Below are 17,526 nucleotides of genomic sequence, written 5' to 3'. Positions count from 1 at the left end.
TGGCTTTGCCGTGGAGCGTTGATGTTTTAGCTCGACGGGCAAGCACCTTAACAGCTACACGGCTGGGAGTTTGCTCTCGAACGCTGCAAGCGTGCGGCAGGTCGGAAAATACGACTTGGCCGAGAAGTGCGGCAGTTGTGACTGAGGCGTCCCTAAATTTTCGTACGCGACTCCAAGCGCCGAGGTTTTCGTGGGCCTAAGTCGGGAACGTTTCCGGCTGGAAATGAAGCTTTCCAAACAGACGTTTAAAGTGAGCATCCCTGAAAACTGTGTGCGGCTGTTCTACGCGATGTCGTTGTACGTGCTGTGGGTCCGCAGCAGCTGCGACGGCAGCAGCACTAAGTGTGGACCAGTAGTCAGTTCAGCAAAAACTTTGTTAAAATAAAGATTGGGAAGCGAGGGGTGGCGAGGCGTCGTCTTGCAATCGTGTAAATACAGTATTGATCACAGTGCCAAGTTCGGGGTGCGCCTATTATGCGCGGAAATAAAAAAATCTGATTTTTCGCGCCCTAACTAGGGGTGCGCCTATTATGCGAGTGCGCCTATTACGCGAGTAAATACGGTAATCGGTGCCAAGCCTGCACCCAAAGTCCATTCTTTTTTCTGGAGAAAAATTGGGTCCTCAAGCACTGCATCAGGCTGCTGTAATCATCAGCATTGCATCACACGAGTGTTGTGAATAGCCCCAGCAGTTGCTCAATTTTCTCTAAAATTCCTCATCCAGCCAGAAAAATGTGGGACACTGTTCTTATTGTGGCCATTGTTATGCAAAGGCAGGTCACTAAAAAAAAAAAAGGAAGCACACTGGGATCTTGCTGTGTCAGTCACCTTGAGGTGCAAAGGGCAGGGTGGAAATGCGCGTTGTACAGACATTCACCAATGGTGGCGTTGAATAGGGCTGAGCATCTTTGCTCAGCCAGAAAAGGGGGTTGTGAGGACAGCTCACTAGCATGAAATTTGGCATCAGTTTTGGGGTTCACTTCTTTGCTCAACCGAAAAAGCACGATGCCACTTGTCTCAAAGTTGAGAAACATCGTGTGTGGGTCCCACTGAAACCGGCACTTTTTTCTGGACTGCTGCTGAGTGGTGTGTAGATGTGGTGTATGGTGTGCATGTTTTTTGCTTTTTTTCCGGCTTATGTTTGCAATGATCTGAGATGTGGAAAAGGTGGAGAGATTGACAATTGGCTGATACCGAATGGAACGTGTAGAAATGGTATGTGTAATGCCTGCAGTAAAAAGCCTGGGAGAGATTGGTTAGCAGTGGCTGGATGGGTTGTGTGTCGCACACATGCACTACACGCATGATTGCATATCTGCTACACTTATTTTGCTGCTCCAGAATGGGAATACGGCTGAAAATGCTGAAATAGCAGTGAAAAACGAAGCAAGAAAGCCTGAACACTTGCAAACTTGGCATGCTTTTATTAGATTGTTCTTTTCAGAAATGGACTCTTATACCCCTGTCACACTAGCAAATTTAATGTCATTCGAATCGAATGACATTAGCACCTAATGTCATTATTCGACTGCTACACGGGAACATGTAATGTCATTAGGTTCGAATGACATTCGCCATCGAATGAGTTAGAGGAACTCATTCGCATTCGATCTCAAACCGAATGCGTACTCTGGACACCAGATACGCAGCAGGAACAAGCGACGCGAAAAAATAATGTGCACACTGCCAAACCTAGAAAGTGCATTTATTTAGTTCTGCTAAAAAAAAGTTAATGTTGGTGTGAATCTGTTCACACTAGAGGCTGTCGTGGATAGCTATTTACTCTCGGTCTCAGCAGCCTACAGCAGCGGCCGAGCGCGAAGCAGCGTCTTTCCCGCGACCGTCGGTCATTTTGGGATGCGTGATTCTTGCTGGCTGACGTGCCCTGTTTGTTAAGCTCGAAGGTACTTAAAGACGTAACTGAGCAGTTCACCTTTTGGAAGTCATTTCCAAGCTCCGCGCGTGTCCGCGCGCCGCCATGTCAGCCATTTTGTTTGTTTACATTTATCGGATTTGTGGTTGACTTTGTACTTGGCTTGGCTTTTGATGGCTAAAGTGGTGCAGAATGGCCGCAAATAATATTTTAAGCTTATAATACGGCACACAAATGTTCTCACCCGCTTTTAAAACACTGCACAACAATTTCAAACATCTTTTATGCGCGCTGATGACGTTCGGTTTGACTTTTTTTTTTTTCACTGATCGTCGATGCCATCATTTTCGAATGACATTACTTTTTTCCGTGTAGCGCCGAAAGAGACCGAATGACATTCGATGCATCGAATGCCATTAGGTTCGAATGACAAATTTGCTAGTGTGACAGGGGTATTATTTCTGCTCCTGGCAAAGAAACGCCTGTTCGAGAAGCTGGGTTATACATACTTTAGTGATTTGAGCAACTCTGCGGGGTACAAGATGCTCCAGAAAGCCTGCGCTGCAGGAGTTCCTGCATACAATGGCGCCTCGCGTGCAGCAGCTGGGGAGGCCTTGATTTCAGCACAACACAAAGCGATGAGCCCATTGTCTGGGGGTAAACAGATTGGTGTGGAGCTGCAGTTGTGCCTCAGTAGGACAGAGCCAGCCTTGCCAGAACATAGTGCCTTGTTATATTTCAAGTGGGCGAGTTGTTCAAGGGTGGAAAACACAGTCTCCTAACCAGCCTCTTGCCCCAAAATTTCGATGCCCCGGCTCTGGTCCACGAAAAACTTAACTGGCTTTGGCTTTTTTCTTTTTTTTGGCCTAGAAAGGCTACCTCTTCAACAATGAAACATTCAACCTTTAGCAGCTTTTTGCTTGGTAGGAAAAAAACTGGGATATTTTTCAATTTGAGACCTTATGAAGGCTGGAAAAAGTGCCTGATTCACTGGGTCAAGTGGAAACTGAACCATTTGGCCTGCTGACCAGATGAGCCCCACAGAGCATGACTGTCCCTGTGAGCTTGTGCTTCTGAAGCTGCTGTATATTGTGGCTTCACTCAGGTTGAGGGCTGAATGCAAGTGGTGCATATGACGCTTCACATTGTAGTCTCTCAGCAGCCTGTTTGTAGCACTCACTGTGCTGCTTTGTCCTACTTCGATGGCGCATGATTGTTAAAATAGTGTTACATGAAAAAGCAGTGAACTGTGGCTGGCAGAGCATGTACTTGATCAGAAAAAGAAAAACAAAGTGGTTTTTGAGGAAAGGAAATGGTGCAGTAGCTGTCTCACATATTTCGGTGGACACCCGAACCATGCTGAAAGGGAAGGGAAGAAGGTGGGAGTAAAAGAAGAAAGACAAAGACGTGCCATAGTGGAGGGCTCCGGAATAATTTAGACCACCTAAGGGTCTTTAACTAACATGCATTGACATCGCACACTACACTGGTGCCTTTGCGTTTCGCCTCCATCGCAGCTCTGCCGCCACAGCTGGGTTCAAACTCGGGAACTCCGGCTCAATAGCCAAAAGCCCCAACTACTGATCCACTGCGGCAGGTCACATGATCAGGCACATTGACTGAAATTTGCCTGAGGCCTTGTGTCATGTTTTTCATTTTGATGTAATTTCTGGCTTATCAAAGCTCTGTTCTTGCTCTCTCAGGTCACTAGTGTATCAATCTAGCTGTGATGTAGGGTTTCCCGTTGAGTCCCTTTAAGAAATAAGATTACATCTTTGCTACTATAACTATAATAGTATGTACAGTCAAGTCCACTTATAACAATACTGGTTATAACAATATATCGGATATAACAATGGTCAGTCATGGCACCATCAGCTTTGCTATGTGTTCTATGGTAAAATAAACTGCTTATAGCAATGCTGTCAAGGCACATTATTGGTTATAACAATTAAATCTGGTAATTGAGTGTCAACCATTATAGAAAAAAAAACAAGGAAATGCTACAACCACACCATCAAAACCATGCTTACAACACAAAAGTGCGCACGTGTGGGGCCGACCAATGGACTAAGCTGGCGCAGCAACGCCACGATAGCAAAAGAGGCAGGCGTCATCGCGTCAGGAGAGCTGCTGCATTGCTGCATTGGCTACGCACACCCCAAAAGAGTCTGTGTAGTGCGCGTGCATGCAGCCAGCGCCGGTTTTTTTCTCTTGTCAGCTGTCACCGCAGCCTTAGTTCTGCATGCTTCTTGAATTTCCCATAAGAATGATTCCTGTGACGTGGAGGTGCGCGAAGCTCCTGGTGGCGCAGTGATGGCGGTGCTTTGGTCATCAGTGAACATTGTTCCGGTTTCCTGAAGTTCGAATTAACGAGCTTTTACAGGCATTAGAACAATCAAATCCCTCCAGGTCCTTCCTGTCAATAAATTCTCTAAAGTTTGTCATCTTTTATTTTTTTCGTCACAACCCTGTTATAACAATTATTGGTTATAACAATGGTATTTCCATGGCACTTGAATATTGTTATAAGTGGGTTTGACTGTATAAGGTCTGTTTGATTTGGCTGCACTCACCGCAACAGTTCAAGTGCAGCATTTTCATAATAGGCTTTTCAGTGTCTTGGACTTCCCTGTCAATTTCATTTCATAAAAAGGCATGCCTAGTATAGTGCCAGTTTGTGGCTAGCGTGCTCCCACCAGAGTGGAAGTGCTGCAAGATGGTGGTGACCTTGTGTATCTAATACCCCTGTCACACGGCACTCTTTGAAGGCCTGTCCAGCAAAGGCAAGCGCCTCTTTTCCCCAAAGAAGCAAAACTCCGAAGGACCAGCAACGCAGCTACACGGTAGTGCCCAAAGTTGAAACTGTTGTTGAGCTGTAGCCCCCGTTGTTGTGCACAAGTTGGCTGAAATGAGAGCTTTAAATTTAAAGTGCAGTATTTTATTCATTCATTGAGTTTATAAATTTCTTTTGTCCTCCATAAAAGAACTACTGACAGTTTCTTTCATGAGCAACAGCAGGTTTTGTTTATCGCCTTGGCCACCATGGGCACTCGGTGTTGCTGCAGGTTGCTGCAACATGACATGACTGAAGGTGGAGGTGTGATTTAATGGCTGGCAAGTCTAGCGTGAGCGCATCACCCTGTGCCACTGCCCACTTCATCTTCTGCTGCTGTGACATTACCTCAGGGTGAAAAGAGACTGTCCCAATTGAAGGGTAGCAATGTAAATGATGAAGCGACAAAGGGCATCAGCAGGAAAGGATAAGAGAGGGTGTATGGCTTGCTGCTGCATTGGATGATGGGATAGCCCAGGTGGATGCAGGCCTATAGAGCTTCAGGCCTACCTGTCCCGAATGGCCAGTGGGGGAGGCCCTTGGATGTGTCGTGTGGCAGGGCAAGGGTCATCATTGTGTTGTCTAGTATTCGTGTCTTCTGGGCAGTACGAACACCTTAGCCAAGCACTTTGAAGTCTTAATTTCTGCTTAGTATGCTTTCCTCAGAGTTTGTCACAAAACGTCTGAAGGAAGCTGGTGTTATCGTCGATTAAACTGAATAGCTCTAGGATTTCTGCTTGTTTTGGTACCTAAATTAGACCTATTAGCGTTGCTGTTGTTTGATCATGCATAACTTAATGGCATTCTGCATTTCAGGAAGCTGAAGGAAAAGCGTAAGCATGAGCAGGAAGAAAACAAGAAGAGAAAAGAAGCCTTGCAAAAAAAACATGGTGATGAAGGAAGTGATGCCGATGTGGAAGCCGAGAGTGAAGAAGATGATGACCAGGAGTGGTACCGACGTGAAGTAGGCAAGGATCCTGAGGAGGAAGGTGAGCTTTGGATGTGGTGTCGGCTTGGTGTCATCTACTGTGGTCATGGTAGGCCTACATATACTGGTAAACATGAGGATGTAGTGGCAGCACAGTTGAGAACACTAGTGTCACTTTTGCATTTCTGTCTCATTTTGTTTCTCAGATCATTAAGAATACCCATGACTCATCGAACTGCTGCAGACAAAAACATGTTTGCTTTTAACCTTTGTTTCCTATAATCAATTCTTGGACTGAAAAAAATTTGTAAACCTTGCCAGTTGGAAATACAAAGTAGAAACATGTCATGTGTCTGTGGGACTGCTGCAGTGTATTTTTACAAGCTGCATCCCTAAAGAGTAGGGGTGTGCGAATATTCGAAATTTCGAATACAGGTCGAATGTTTGATATTTGGTTCATATTCATGTTCGAGAAATTGATATTCACAAATTTCTGAATATTCGAAAATTTTCTAATATGCGCCAGCGACCGTATACCGCACCAACTTTCATAAATTCAGCCATGGCAAAACCGCAGTACCTGTGCAAATTATTCGATGATGGAGTTTAAAGTGCCAGGAAAACAATACAAATGCGTCCTCTTTGCTTTCTTCTCCGGCGTTTATCGCGTGGACCGATCGCATTTGGCCGCTACTAGGCTGGACCTCGAGCGAAATTCTGCAAGTGGGCTTTCCCACTTATGGATGCATATAATAAGATGGCCGGTCATCCGCTTCATAACGAAAGAGAGCGATGTTTTTTTTTTTATCCTTCCATGATGTGTCGCATACTTAACGCCCACACCAATGGCATCCGTCCTGTTGCCTTCATACTCTCAGGTGTGACCTCCGCCATCTCGTTTTGGTCAACTATGAGATGCGGAAAAGCCCACTTCCGGAACTTTGCATGAGGCTCCTGAGGGAGGGAGTCGAGGCGTCGCAACAGTGCAAGTGATCGTGTAAAAATCCCGCCTATTGCATGGTGCATTGTGACCCATGCACCTCTTAAGTGGCCATAGTGGCAGGCGTGACAACGATCGGAGGACCGCTGTCGCGAGGCCAAAAATAGTCTGGCTGCATAGTTTCGGTTTTTCGGTTTCCTCACTAGCCCGCAGCGACGGCAGCTGTTGGCCCGCACATTCGCTCATTGTGTGAACCCTGCTCCGAGCCGGTTTCGGACGCCAACTGGTGCATCGCTGATAATTATTTTTCCTATTTAGAAGCAATCTCATCGTTCCGACGCCATTGTGCATTCCCCTCGCTTATGTAGTTCTTCCAGCACTCCGAAATAGGGCATTCAGTGTTTGTGCTATAGAGCTCTCATAAGGCTCATAAGGGCTCGGGACAATTTATAAACCAACCGCCAGGTAATTCGGGCATTTCTTCCAGCCCCTTAACTCCGAATTAATGAAGTTTTATGAGCCATCATGTTGTTATTAGTTTACAGGCACATGTCATTTTACATGACCTCATTACAGGTTGGATACTGTTATGCTGTTTATTCAAGCAGTACACATTTCTATGCTCATCATGCCTTTTATATGGTGCTGAGTCAGCCTGGTTTTGTTTATTTCGGTTGCAATGAACATGCACAGTTTTGGAAAATATAGAAAACATAAATGCCACAGCATTTGCCTGTATATCATTTCCTGAAATATTTTTTTCATAGTGAACAGATATTCAATATTCAAAGCCATTTTTTCTTCATATTCGTATTTCACAATTTCAATATTTGCACACCCCTACTAAACAGTTTACTTTCATACTCTCATCATGGTGTGCAGTGGATGCCTCTCATTAGAGACACTGAGGACAACTCCATCCTTGTTATTGCTCTCAGTAAAAATTGATTCTCTGGCTCTTTCTGCCTATGCTGATGTTTGTCCGGCAGCAGCAGATGCATCTCTTGGCGAGAAAATTGCATTTAAATATCTTACCATCAGTCGATTTAAACTCATGTCATCCTTTATTTACAAAAGAAGTGTGCACAGGAAAGAACTGAAGGAAAAGCAAGAGGGAGAGAAAGAAAGGAGACTTCCCGGTAATCTGCAGTGCTGCGGGTTGGAATACGAGGCATGCAGCTTTTTCCCTGAGTAGCCGTAGGGGTGAATGCAAAGCTGGGGCATCCCCTATCCCATGCCAGGCACTTCTCAGTACCCACTACGAAGCCTTTTATTGATGGGCAGGAACTCCTTCTGTGTCAGAGGGGCAAGTGTTTTGCACAGTTTTCAACGTGTGACAGAGTGGATTGCAAAAAAAAATTCATCCGAGCCGGGTGCTTACATGTGTGCTTGCATCGTATGGGTGAGAAAGAGCTTCGAGTGTTGTACCTGCGGCTTGGCTTGATGCGCACATGTCACGAACATCATAGCGTTTCATCAGCGTACCGATAAAAAGCTGGAACCTAAGCCAGTAGATTATCTTCCGCACAGGTTGCCTATGTGTAGCTTACGCTCGTGGCATGTGCGCCCGTGCTGAGGCAGTCGCAACAGGCTCACATCGAGTCATGCTGGCAGTACGGCACTGTGTAAAGTCATGTAGTAAACCCGTACAGAAATTTCATGCACACTGGAATAATGCAGTCGAGATGGCATTTAAAATAAAATGTGTTGGGATGGCAATGTACACATTTTTTGTTCATTGTTACCTTGTTATAAGTCAAAGCTCATTTTTCAGCCGTCAAGGGCTATTATTATCACATAAATAAATGCGCTTGAAGGCAGTATACTACAGGCATCACATGGTGCCAAGAACAAGCAAGGGCGCAGTTTGAGAGTATCACATATCATACGTTGATGATCGTACAGTGATCAACCTTCATGCAGTGTGAAGCATGTGGCATGATTTAGTGAAGCAAAACAGCACTGTCGCCAATGGATGTGGAAAGATTCCGATAATATTGAAGGTCAGTTAAGCTGGAGTCAATGCTTCAAGTGGCTATGCATTATTGCGGAAATTCACTTTTCCGGCTGGATGTTGGCAGTGAGCCTTTGGTGGCAGCCCCAATTATTTTCTTAACTACTGCATACGCGAAGTAGTAGTCACCTTTCATTGATGGCAGACACATACAGAAGCGACCTCACTAATGGGTGATATTTCATTAAACATTATATCCTGTTCATAATCCGCTTCTTTGATGTGATGGCCTGTGCTCAGCTGGCGATTGTACCGCATGCCAGACAACTGAAGATAGTGAAGAATTTTCTCTTCTGTGGGCACAGCAATCTGCCTCAGACCTCTCATGCAGCCATCCTTCAGTCCTAGAAATCCTCCAGGTATGAGATGCTACCTAGGACAAGCCATCGTCGACAGAATCACTGCATGCCCGTGGCAACAACTCCGTGTTCAGCTATCTGGAAGAGAACTCACTCTAGCTCAGTACCCTACCATTCTGATTTCAGTACTATATGACAGGTGGCAGCACAAGTAAATGAGGAAGGTGGATTCAGAAAAGTTGGAGGTTGCACTTATCACTGCATGCTGATATGTGAGTGCCTGTGAAATTTTCACCAGTTTTTTTTTTTTTTTTGACATGCATTTTCTAACAAAAGGAGTATATTAGGGTGCCCAAAAGGGAATCTTCAAAAAAATAAAAAGGTTTAATCCCCCTGGCCACCTACACATTAGCCCTCCGATTCTTCAACTTTGCCCACTTTTACCCTTACCCCACCATATTGTATGGGTACCTGTTGACGACGTCTGGCTGTTCACACACACTACAAATGAGGCAGTCCAATGACTTCTCTTTGAGGCAATTTCTCAGTTGTGTCTTGATAGGTTTCAGATCTGAGAAGTCTTTTGCAGTCTATGTGTGCAGTGGGAGCATAATTAAGTATGAGCCAGCTGTGCACGCCAAAAGAAGAAAGTCCTTTCATGTCGTTTGCCAGAAAAAGCAAAAAGTCTGGTGCTGGCGGGTATTGCAAGCACTCAGATTCAAGCACAAAGTTGGCAGAGCAATTCACTCTGCCAGCATGTCCTGCGTAGAGTAGGGCACAGCTTTTCCATAGAAAGTGCATTGGCAAAACTGAACATTTTGAAAGCATAAGCGCACCAGGCATGTCGGGGCTGGACAGTGAAACCTCGTTAGTTCGACCCCCTTTAATTCAGAAATCAGGTTAATTTGGGCTCCTGACGTGATCCCAGCCAACGCCCATGTAAGTCTGTGGCGTCAGACGCTGCTGGGCTCACTCCGGTTAATTCGAATGCAATCCTGACTGGAGGTTGTGTTGCTGTATGGGTGACATAGCGAGCAATTGTGCTAATATCTCTTGTCATGTCGGATGTCGCATCAGTGAGGTATCCACGCTTCTTTTACGTCGGGCAAAGGCAGGAGTAATGACGTTCGGAGGACCCTGGCGGCGAAAAATTATGTGGGCGCATAGTTACGGTTTCCCTTTTTTGAGTTTCGCTCTAGACCACAACAATGGTGACTTGGCTGCGCATTCGCCAGCCAGCTGATTAGTTTGGGGCAGCTTCGGATGCTGATTGGTGTGTCACTGGTCTTTGCTTTCCTCACTAGAAATGCGTCTTGCCGTTCCAGCACAGACGTGTTTCCCTCGGTTCCGCCCCAAGATTCTTCTGTTCTTTTATTTGGGTGAAACTGCTGCAGCTCTGCGCTTGTCATGGGCTATTCACAGTTAGCATGGTGGCTCCTCTTCACACGCGACGACGCCGCTTGTGAGGTGGCTCCACTGCTACCGCGCTGCACCAAGATATCCACACTTGGCACCTTGGGCAGCGTGGCTGTGTGTGGCATGTGTAATAATGTGGCTCTGCATTAGCAAACTTGAAGCCTTCAGTCTCATGTCAAGGGGTAATTGAGATGTTAGCGGTCGACCGGACGGACTGGTGGGCGGCAAAATCACTGCTGTTCGCTGTGGGGACTTTTAGTTTTGCCAACAGATGGCGGCATAGCTCCTCAATGAACTGGCGGAACACAGTAGCAATGATGCCATAGATTTCAGTAACAACGATGATGAATACTGTGATGTGAAGAGGCTGATGTAGTGGCACCTTCCATCATGCATACCGCATACGGAAAAAAGGGAAGAACTGGCACGGCCCTGCGTAGTGTGCTCTCTGAAAAGGGACAGGAGTGGAAGTGCATCTGGGAGGAAGCACGCACCTGGTGCAGGTGGTGTCAGCAAGACCTGTGTGCAGTTTCCTGCTTTGAACGCTGGTATAGTTGTGACAAACTAGAGTAGCAGGATTTGAGTGTTGGTTGTCGCAGTATATACAGGAGGAAGCCCTTTGTTTCTGTTTTGCTGTTGCTTTGCAATGCATGCGTTTTCGTTGAACAGAAATGTACCAAATAAAGATCGTTCTTTTGTGTGTGTGTGTGCGTGCGTGCACACACGCACGCACAGTTTTCTGTTTAGATAAAACACATTACTATTTTCTGAAGTAAAAAAAAAATGCCATTTTGGTGCAGTTGTCGAGAAAAAAAATGGTTCGTTTAAGGGTTAAGCGCTGCAGTTTCTGTTGTCCGCATGAAATACCCAAAGCCATCAAGACTTGCAGAAATAACTGACAGCTGAACAGGAAGGTGACTGTGTCCTGTCTTTTCTGGTTTATATAGACGAGGTCATATGCTACTCTTTCTCGGCCCTCTTATTTATCGCTGCCCTTTAGCATTGTTTGCTGATTTGCTGGGATAGTGCAGCAAGTCTGCTAACATCTTAGTTCTGTGTTCAAACCAGAGAACATGAAAAAGATAATGCTGGCAAGGTTCTTAATTTATTGTAATCATGAGACTGTGGTACAGTGGTTGTCAGTTGTTTTGCTTGAGAGTAATTTTTATGTAGGTATGTATATCAGCTTTTTCTTTCCTTTTTTTTTGTTGTCACTGCCATAACACTTGGACGATATCAAAAAAAAAAACTCATATTTCAGATGCATCGCCAAAGGCCAAGGTCGCAAAGAGAAAAAGTGGTGGCATGGTGGACACCAAGTCTCCTGCACCTGGAAAACTGAAGTTCCAGCAGAAACAGCATGGACGGACAGGAAAGGTGCCAGCGTTGAAGAAGAGCAAGGACGGTGCAGGCGAGCAACAGGAGGGCAAGAAGCCACAGAAGCGCAAACTGTCCGACTTTGAGGTCATGATGCAGCGGCGAAAGAAGCGCAAGAAGCTCAAAGAAAAGACAAAAGAAAAGCGCTTACGCTCACAGAAAGTGGCTAGGCTTCGGGCCCAGCAGAAGCAGGATGTGCCTTTCAAGAAAGCCAAACACAAGAGGAGTCGTTGAGGAGTTAAAGAGGAGCAATGTATAGAAAAATAAAACCATAATGTGTTCTGTAACTACAGTGCAATTGACGAGACAGAGAAGAGAGGACATAGCATAGCATTGTGTTGTCCCTACTGTGACTCGTCAGTTGTGCTGTAGTTGTGGAATACTGTTGCCAATGCGCCCAACAAGTTGTCTTGTCAAGCCATAATGTGGCCATTCTGATGAGGAGTGGCTGTGGTAGCAGGTAGTTGCTGATCAGTGGAGGACTTTTTCTTCACTTATCCAGCTGTGTGTGGGGTCAGAGAATGTGAATCTGGAGTTTTTGCGTAGCCCTTTTGCTATGCCTTTCTAGTGCTTGGTGCTTGAGCCATACGAAAGCATTTTTCACGTGATAGCATTAAGGCTCTCATTCTGCATAAAATTTAGCGTTAGCATTGTAACTTGTGAGCACACATTCCTGGAGAAGCAACCCTTGGAGGAAGGTGGGCCACATAGGTCACATGACCTTGTGGCATCATCACAACCTGCCCACTGAATTGTGAGTAAACTGGCCACCATCATGGCAGGTGGCAGTTAAATTAATGACAACTCATGAAAGGCTGCTCGGGAAGAGCAATCTCTCGCAACCTGAAGGCGCTTTCATACTTTGACTCTGTGGGCCATATCACAGTGCCATGAAAAAGCCAGAATAATCAAGTATGTCCGGCAAATCGGGCACAAATTTTTGGTCACTGACAATACTAATTGGCTTCTCTACCACTCGAACTTCTCTTCCCTACCAGTGAACATTGGCTTCTGTAACTGTGAACTGTTCACTTAATGGCATATGGTATGACAATGTGTGAGATGCTATACAATAAGTTGAGTACTACTGTCTTCAGAAGTGTGTAACGGGAGGAGTTGTAAGGTACCAATGATTGCGTGCTGTAAAAAACCCGTCTTGATTTAAACGAGTGAGTTGTCTGTCTTTTGGTGAATGTGTAGCCTTTAAAAGTAAAGGGGTGTGGCTTCTATTTGTATCTCCTTGTCAAAGCATCCCTCATCTTGCCAGCCAGGTGAGCAGGTGCGTTGTCTTGGAAGAAGATGCTCTTTATTGATACTTTCCTGTTTTTTTTTTCTTTCACTGCTTCCTTTAATTGACATAAATCCACAGTTTATTTACTGCAAAGTGTATTGTTTATTTTGTTTATTTACTGCAAAGTGTATTGTATCTCGCACGTTGCGATGGGTTACAGATGGATCACGTCCTGTACGCAAACTGTGCGGCAGCAAATGCTGAGTCACGCAATAAAGCCAGGGGATAGCCCAGCAGGTTCAAAGACCCAAAAAAAGTACACATGCAAGGTCGCTACTGCCATTTGCTAGCGGCTCAAAAAAACTGGTTTCACCAGTGGCTTACTAGTGGGTCACATTGCACTCAAGAAAATTTAAGGCTGGCCCACCGGTGGGCCACGACACACAGGGGAGGGAGGGGATGAAGATCGCTTCTGCAGTGAATGCTTCTGCAGTGCAGTGTACACAGATTTGCCATTACAGCAACTTGAAAATGCCAATGGCTGCATGGTTGCGATGCACTTATATGTTTTGAAGCAAAGAATTGGGAGCTTTCCAATTCCAAAGCACTGCTTCATATACAATCACACAAAGAAAATTCTTTAATCTGTCGCTATACACACAATGTTGCAAAATGATAAGGACTGGCAGTGGGAATGAACACTCTAGAGTCTGTCAGAGTGAAGCTTCACAAGCATGTGACTGTGCTTGAGGATTACAAAAAAAGCACCCTCTTGAAAGTGCAACAAGTAATAAAGTCTTGGTCCTCTCTATGCCTTGCTGAAAAAGGACGTTATTCGAGCTTGATCCTTACTTGAGTTGTTCGAAGACTTTTTCTTTGTACCGCTTATTTCAGCAAGTGTGCTACGCTTGGCAGCTTTCTTTCCTGCAGAATTCAATTCTGCCAGTGGAGCTTCTTCCTGAAGAGCATACACCTTTGGTGGGATGTAGAGTTCATCCACCAACTGCTGGTCGAAGATTGCCTTGCGCACCTTCTTGCTACGACGTCTTCTTTTTTCTTCTTCTTTTTCATACTCAGCATGCAGCGAAGCCAAAAATTTCCGTTGACTATCAGACTGACACGTTTTTGCGAGGCGCTCGTGCAATGGCACATCATAGCCATCATCATCTTCATCTTCAGACACCGGTGTCTTGAAATATTTCACCAGCTCTGGTATATTCAATGGGGTTCCATGTTCACCACAATTGCCGATCAGTGATACTGTAGAACAGCTGATGCGACGCGTTGACAAGAAGTCAGAGAGGCGTAGTAGTATATTCAGCGTAGCACTGCCCTCTACTGTGCCCTTGGCGTCATCCACGTTTCCAGTGCCTTCCTCATCTTGAAACCTGCGTGCCAGTCCCGTCAATTCCGTCTTGAAATGAACCACCTTCTCCCAGACGAGTCCATGTCTTTTAGCGGCCTTGATTCGACGTACGAGGACGCTTACAATGTTAGGAACCGCATCCGCCGTCGGAACTTCCTCGACTGCCGTTTGCAAGTCGCACAACAGGTCAACGAACACCGCCAACTTGCAGACGTAGGGCTTAAGCGGGCAGTGCTCAGGCGCCGCGTAGCTGCTGCCGCCGAGCCTTGCCCGCTTTACATGCGAAATCGCTGTCTGACACATTGGCATCTTCTTATCGAGAGACAGACGCTTGAGATGAGTAAACGCGTCATGCGGCAACTCAATGACGGGTGATGCCATGGCTGTGGCAAGCGCCAGTTCATCGCGGCTATTTAAAAGGACCCGGATGAACGCGTTTGTGAGGCACACCATGTACCCTACAGTGTTGGAGTCCCACTTCTCGACTGTCGACTCGTCCGGCCGAGGCACGTCAGTGACTTCTGAGCTGACGCTGACAGCTTCGATGTTGTAGACTTCGTTCGTGCTCATATCAAGAGGAGCCTCAGTGACGATGTGCCTTACTTTTCTGCCTTGAGACAACAGCTCGATACATTGTTTGGCAAAATCAGTTGCGATCGGGCCATGCACGAGAAAAACCGAATTGGCAAACTGGGCTGCAAAAGTGCTATCATTTTCCAGGGCATCTCGGAACTTTCGCAAGATCTGCCAATTGTTCACTGTGTTGGTGTGCGAGAGAAACTCGACGTATTCTTGCACATACTCTGACTCGATCTGCACACCTGATTTTGAGAAGCACTTTTGATAAAGAAAGTCTGCGTGCATAACGTCAGATAAAAGCGCGTTGAACTGGCAGCTTTCCCTCTGCTTCACACGCGCCGTGCACAGATGAATTGCCTGGAAATGCTCCGGTACGGACAGCACAGTTGTGCTCCTGTTGACAAATGCGTTGCGCTTACGCAACTCATTTATGAGAAACCCGAAGACAGTGCAGCTGCTCAGATCATCGGCCAAAGTTTCGGTTCTCAAGATATGCAGCTTCTTCGATCCCGCTTCTTCTTTCACGTATTCAAAGACTGCATTTTTAACGCATGGGTCGTAAGCAGTCCATAAAAAACAAGTACTTGCATTTTCGTTGTCACTCATGGCAGCGAGTAGGGCAGCACAGAGAGCGTCTTAACACACCACTTTTCTTTTTTCCGGCGTCTCTAGCGTTTGCAGCGTCTGTAGATCCAACACCGCGGCACACAACGTTAGAAACGATGGAAAAACGCAACACCGGTAAAAAGTCGTTGGCGCCAATCTAAAAACGTAAGATGGCGCCAAATGCTCAGGAACCGACTTGACTTGGATGTGGCTCAAAATTTGTTTGCATTAATTTTTTATTTCTGTGTTGTAACGTTTTATTAGTTTACTAAAACAAAAAACGTACTGGTTCAAAATTACAGTGTAAAATTATTATAATTTTATCTTTGATACCTCGTTCAGTTTTTTTTATCGTTAAGAGAGGCCATTTCCACTGCGTTCAAGTGCGTTCTGCTTAGTGTGGTAAGTAACGCCACCTCTTCTAAAAAGAGGGCAGCCGAGGTGCGACCTCGTTTCTCCTTTTTCTTCACGCCAATCCTGTCATACATTCCTTCCGTGGACGTCAGCAAGTGCAGGCATTATCCCAACAGCGACCGATTCCTTCGTGTCCACGCCTCTCACTAAATCAAAACCAGGTTGGTGAATTTTCGAAATCATGGCGCACAGCTGTTCGGTTCGGAGAGCTTCGTCTGAGAGGCGCTCCGATCCGTTCGGCGCACCCAACATCCGTGCGGCAACTGACAGCGGAAGGTCTAAAACGTACAATCGGAGATTTGCAAGCAGTTGTGTCGTGTTTATCGTGATCAGCTGTTCTGCTGCCTCGTGTGCGATCTCTTATTGGGATTTAGCATTTTTCCTAGGTCGTCTTTGGGATAGCGATAAGCTCAGAGAGGTAGATACCTGGATCAAGCGTATTTTTTCTTGCGCAGCTTCACGCCTTTGAATCGATGCTCATCGTAGCAGCGCATTGCTCACAGCTTGTGCGGGCATTCTAATTACGCCGTCACCTGAGTGCACGCATCATCGGAAGTCATTTAGAATTTACCCATTTTCATGCAAACTCGTCGGCGCCCTTTGGGAACTGTAATAAAGGAAAGAAAAAAGCGAGGTGTCCGCGTGCATGTCCCGCTTTACCTATGTGCTCTCGACAGTTGCCTTATTTTCTCGTGCCACGATGTGTCCTACGCCGACACGTACAGATCGAACTTGAGTACTGGCCTTCAATTTCAGAATTCCGAGGTTTAGTATTCGCGTTGTTTGAGACAACGCGTCTTTGAGAAAGTTTTTTATCGTCAATCTTCAAAATCGCCACTAGTAACAAACAGCCTGGCTGTTTTTGTTCTACTGATGTCAGAGCGAACAGTGTAGATGTTCTTGCATGGTGTTGGTTACTTGACGGTCGTTTACATGGGCTGTGTTGTCCGAACGGCAGTCTGGGCAAAGGCTTCCGGAGCTACCCGAGCCCCAGAGCCATAGCCTTCTTTAAAGAGCTTAGTTGGAACATGACTGCGGAGTAGCCGAAGGTAGTTGTTTGCACAGGTGTGTGTGTGTCTATATATATATATACATATATATATTATTGTAAGAGCGCAAGCAGACGGCCATTCGATTCGTTCTTCGTTCTCGCACATGTAGCCGCCGTGGCACGATGCCGTCACTTCGGCTTGAAACGCTCAGCACGCACTCCGTGTTGCGAAATCAATTTGAATAGTCCGAAGGAAACGGGTCCAGTCATTGCAGTTGTGTTAACAGTTTATACCCGTTGCATGTTAAATGCACGCTGGCATGAGGAGCAAGAAACTGCGCACCACCGTGTTCCGAGTGTAACGGACGGCTGGGGCATGGTGAGCCCCAGCCGGTGGTACCAATAAGCTTGTAGCTGACTGGTGGTCGCTCGTAGTTTTACCCGTATCCATGTCATTGATTGGCCTGGAAATGTGCCGATTGCTACTGCGAGGAATTGAAATGAAAAAAAAAAAAAAATCACGCACCCTGCACCTTGAAACAACACCGACTCAAGCCATAGCATTTTTGTAACTCTTTCCCACGTAAGTTTGCGCCGTGCTTAAGCCGCACGTCGGGTTTTACTCAGAAAAGCATCAGTTGGGTGCTACCGCGCCG

At 46.0% G+C, this 17,526-nt stretch overlaps 3 protein-coding genes across 7 annotated transcripts in view; 2 read left to right on the top strand and 1 right to left on the bottom strand.

The window, feature by feature from the left end:
- The window catches only part of ppan (Brix domain-containing protein peter pan), a 28,441-nt gene extending 16,354 nt beyond the window's left edge, over positions 1 to 12,087 (top strand). For both annotated transcript variants that reach the window (XM_089582023.1, XM_089582025.1), the window contains 2 exons: positions 5,526 to 5,698; positions 11,568 to 12,087. In XM_089582023.1, the coding sequence (XP_089438149.1) occupies positions 5,526 to 5,698; positions 11,568 to 11,917 (523 nt within the window). In that variant the 3' untranslated portion in view covers positions 11,918 to 12,087. The remainder of the gene's footprint in view (positions 1 to 5,525; positions 5,699 to 11,567) is intronic.
- Positions 12,088 to 13,533: 1,446 nt separating this feature from the next.
- LOC149352812 (PCNA-interacting partner-like) lies at positions 13,534 to 15,666 on the bottom strand. Its single transcript, XM_089582021.1, has one exon. It carries the CDS (start codon positions 15,463 to 15,465, stop codon positions 13,723 to 13,725), a length of 1,743 nt encoding a protein of 580 aa, XP_089438147.1. The 5' UTR covers positions 15,466 to 15,666; the 3' UTR covers positions 13,534 to 13,722.
- Positions 15,405 to 17,526, top strand: part of Evi5 (ecotropic viral integration site 5) — a 336,527-nt gene continuing 334,405 nt past the window's right edge. For 3 of the 4 annotated variants that reach the window (XM_089582010.1, XM_089582013.1, XM_089582014.1), the window contains exon 1: positions 15,406 to 16,040. The gene's annotated coding sequence lies outside the window, so the exon portion shown is untranslated. Of the gene's footprint in view, positions 16,041 to 17,526 lie in introns of all 4 variants that reach the window. The other variant, XM_089582018.1, reaches the window with a different exon arrangement.

Source organism: Amblyomma mixtum, chromosome 3 (genome assembly GCF_055824585.1).
Source record: "Amblyomma mixtum isolate Tamu chromosome 3, ASM5582458v1, whole genome shotgun sequence".
NCBI lineage: Eukaryota > Metazoa > Arthropoda > Arachnida > Ixodida > Ixodidae > Amblyomma > Amblyomma mixtum.
Note: the sequence above shows the minus strand (reverse complement) of the source record. Positions and strands in the feature narration are given on the sequence as shown.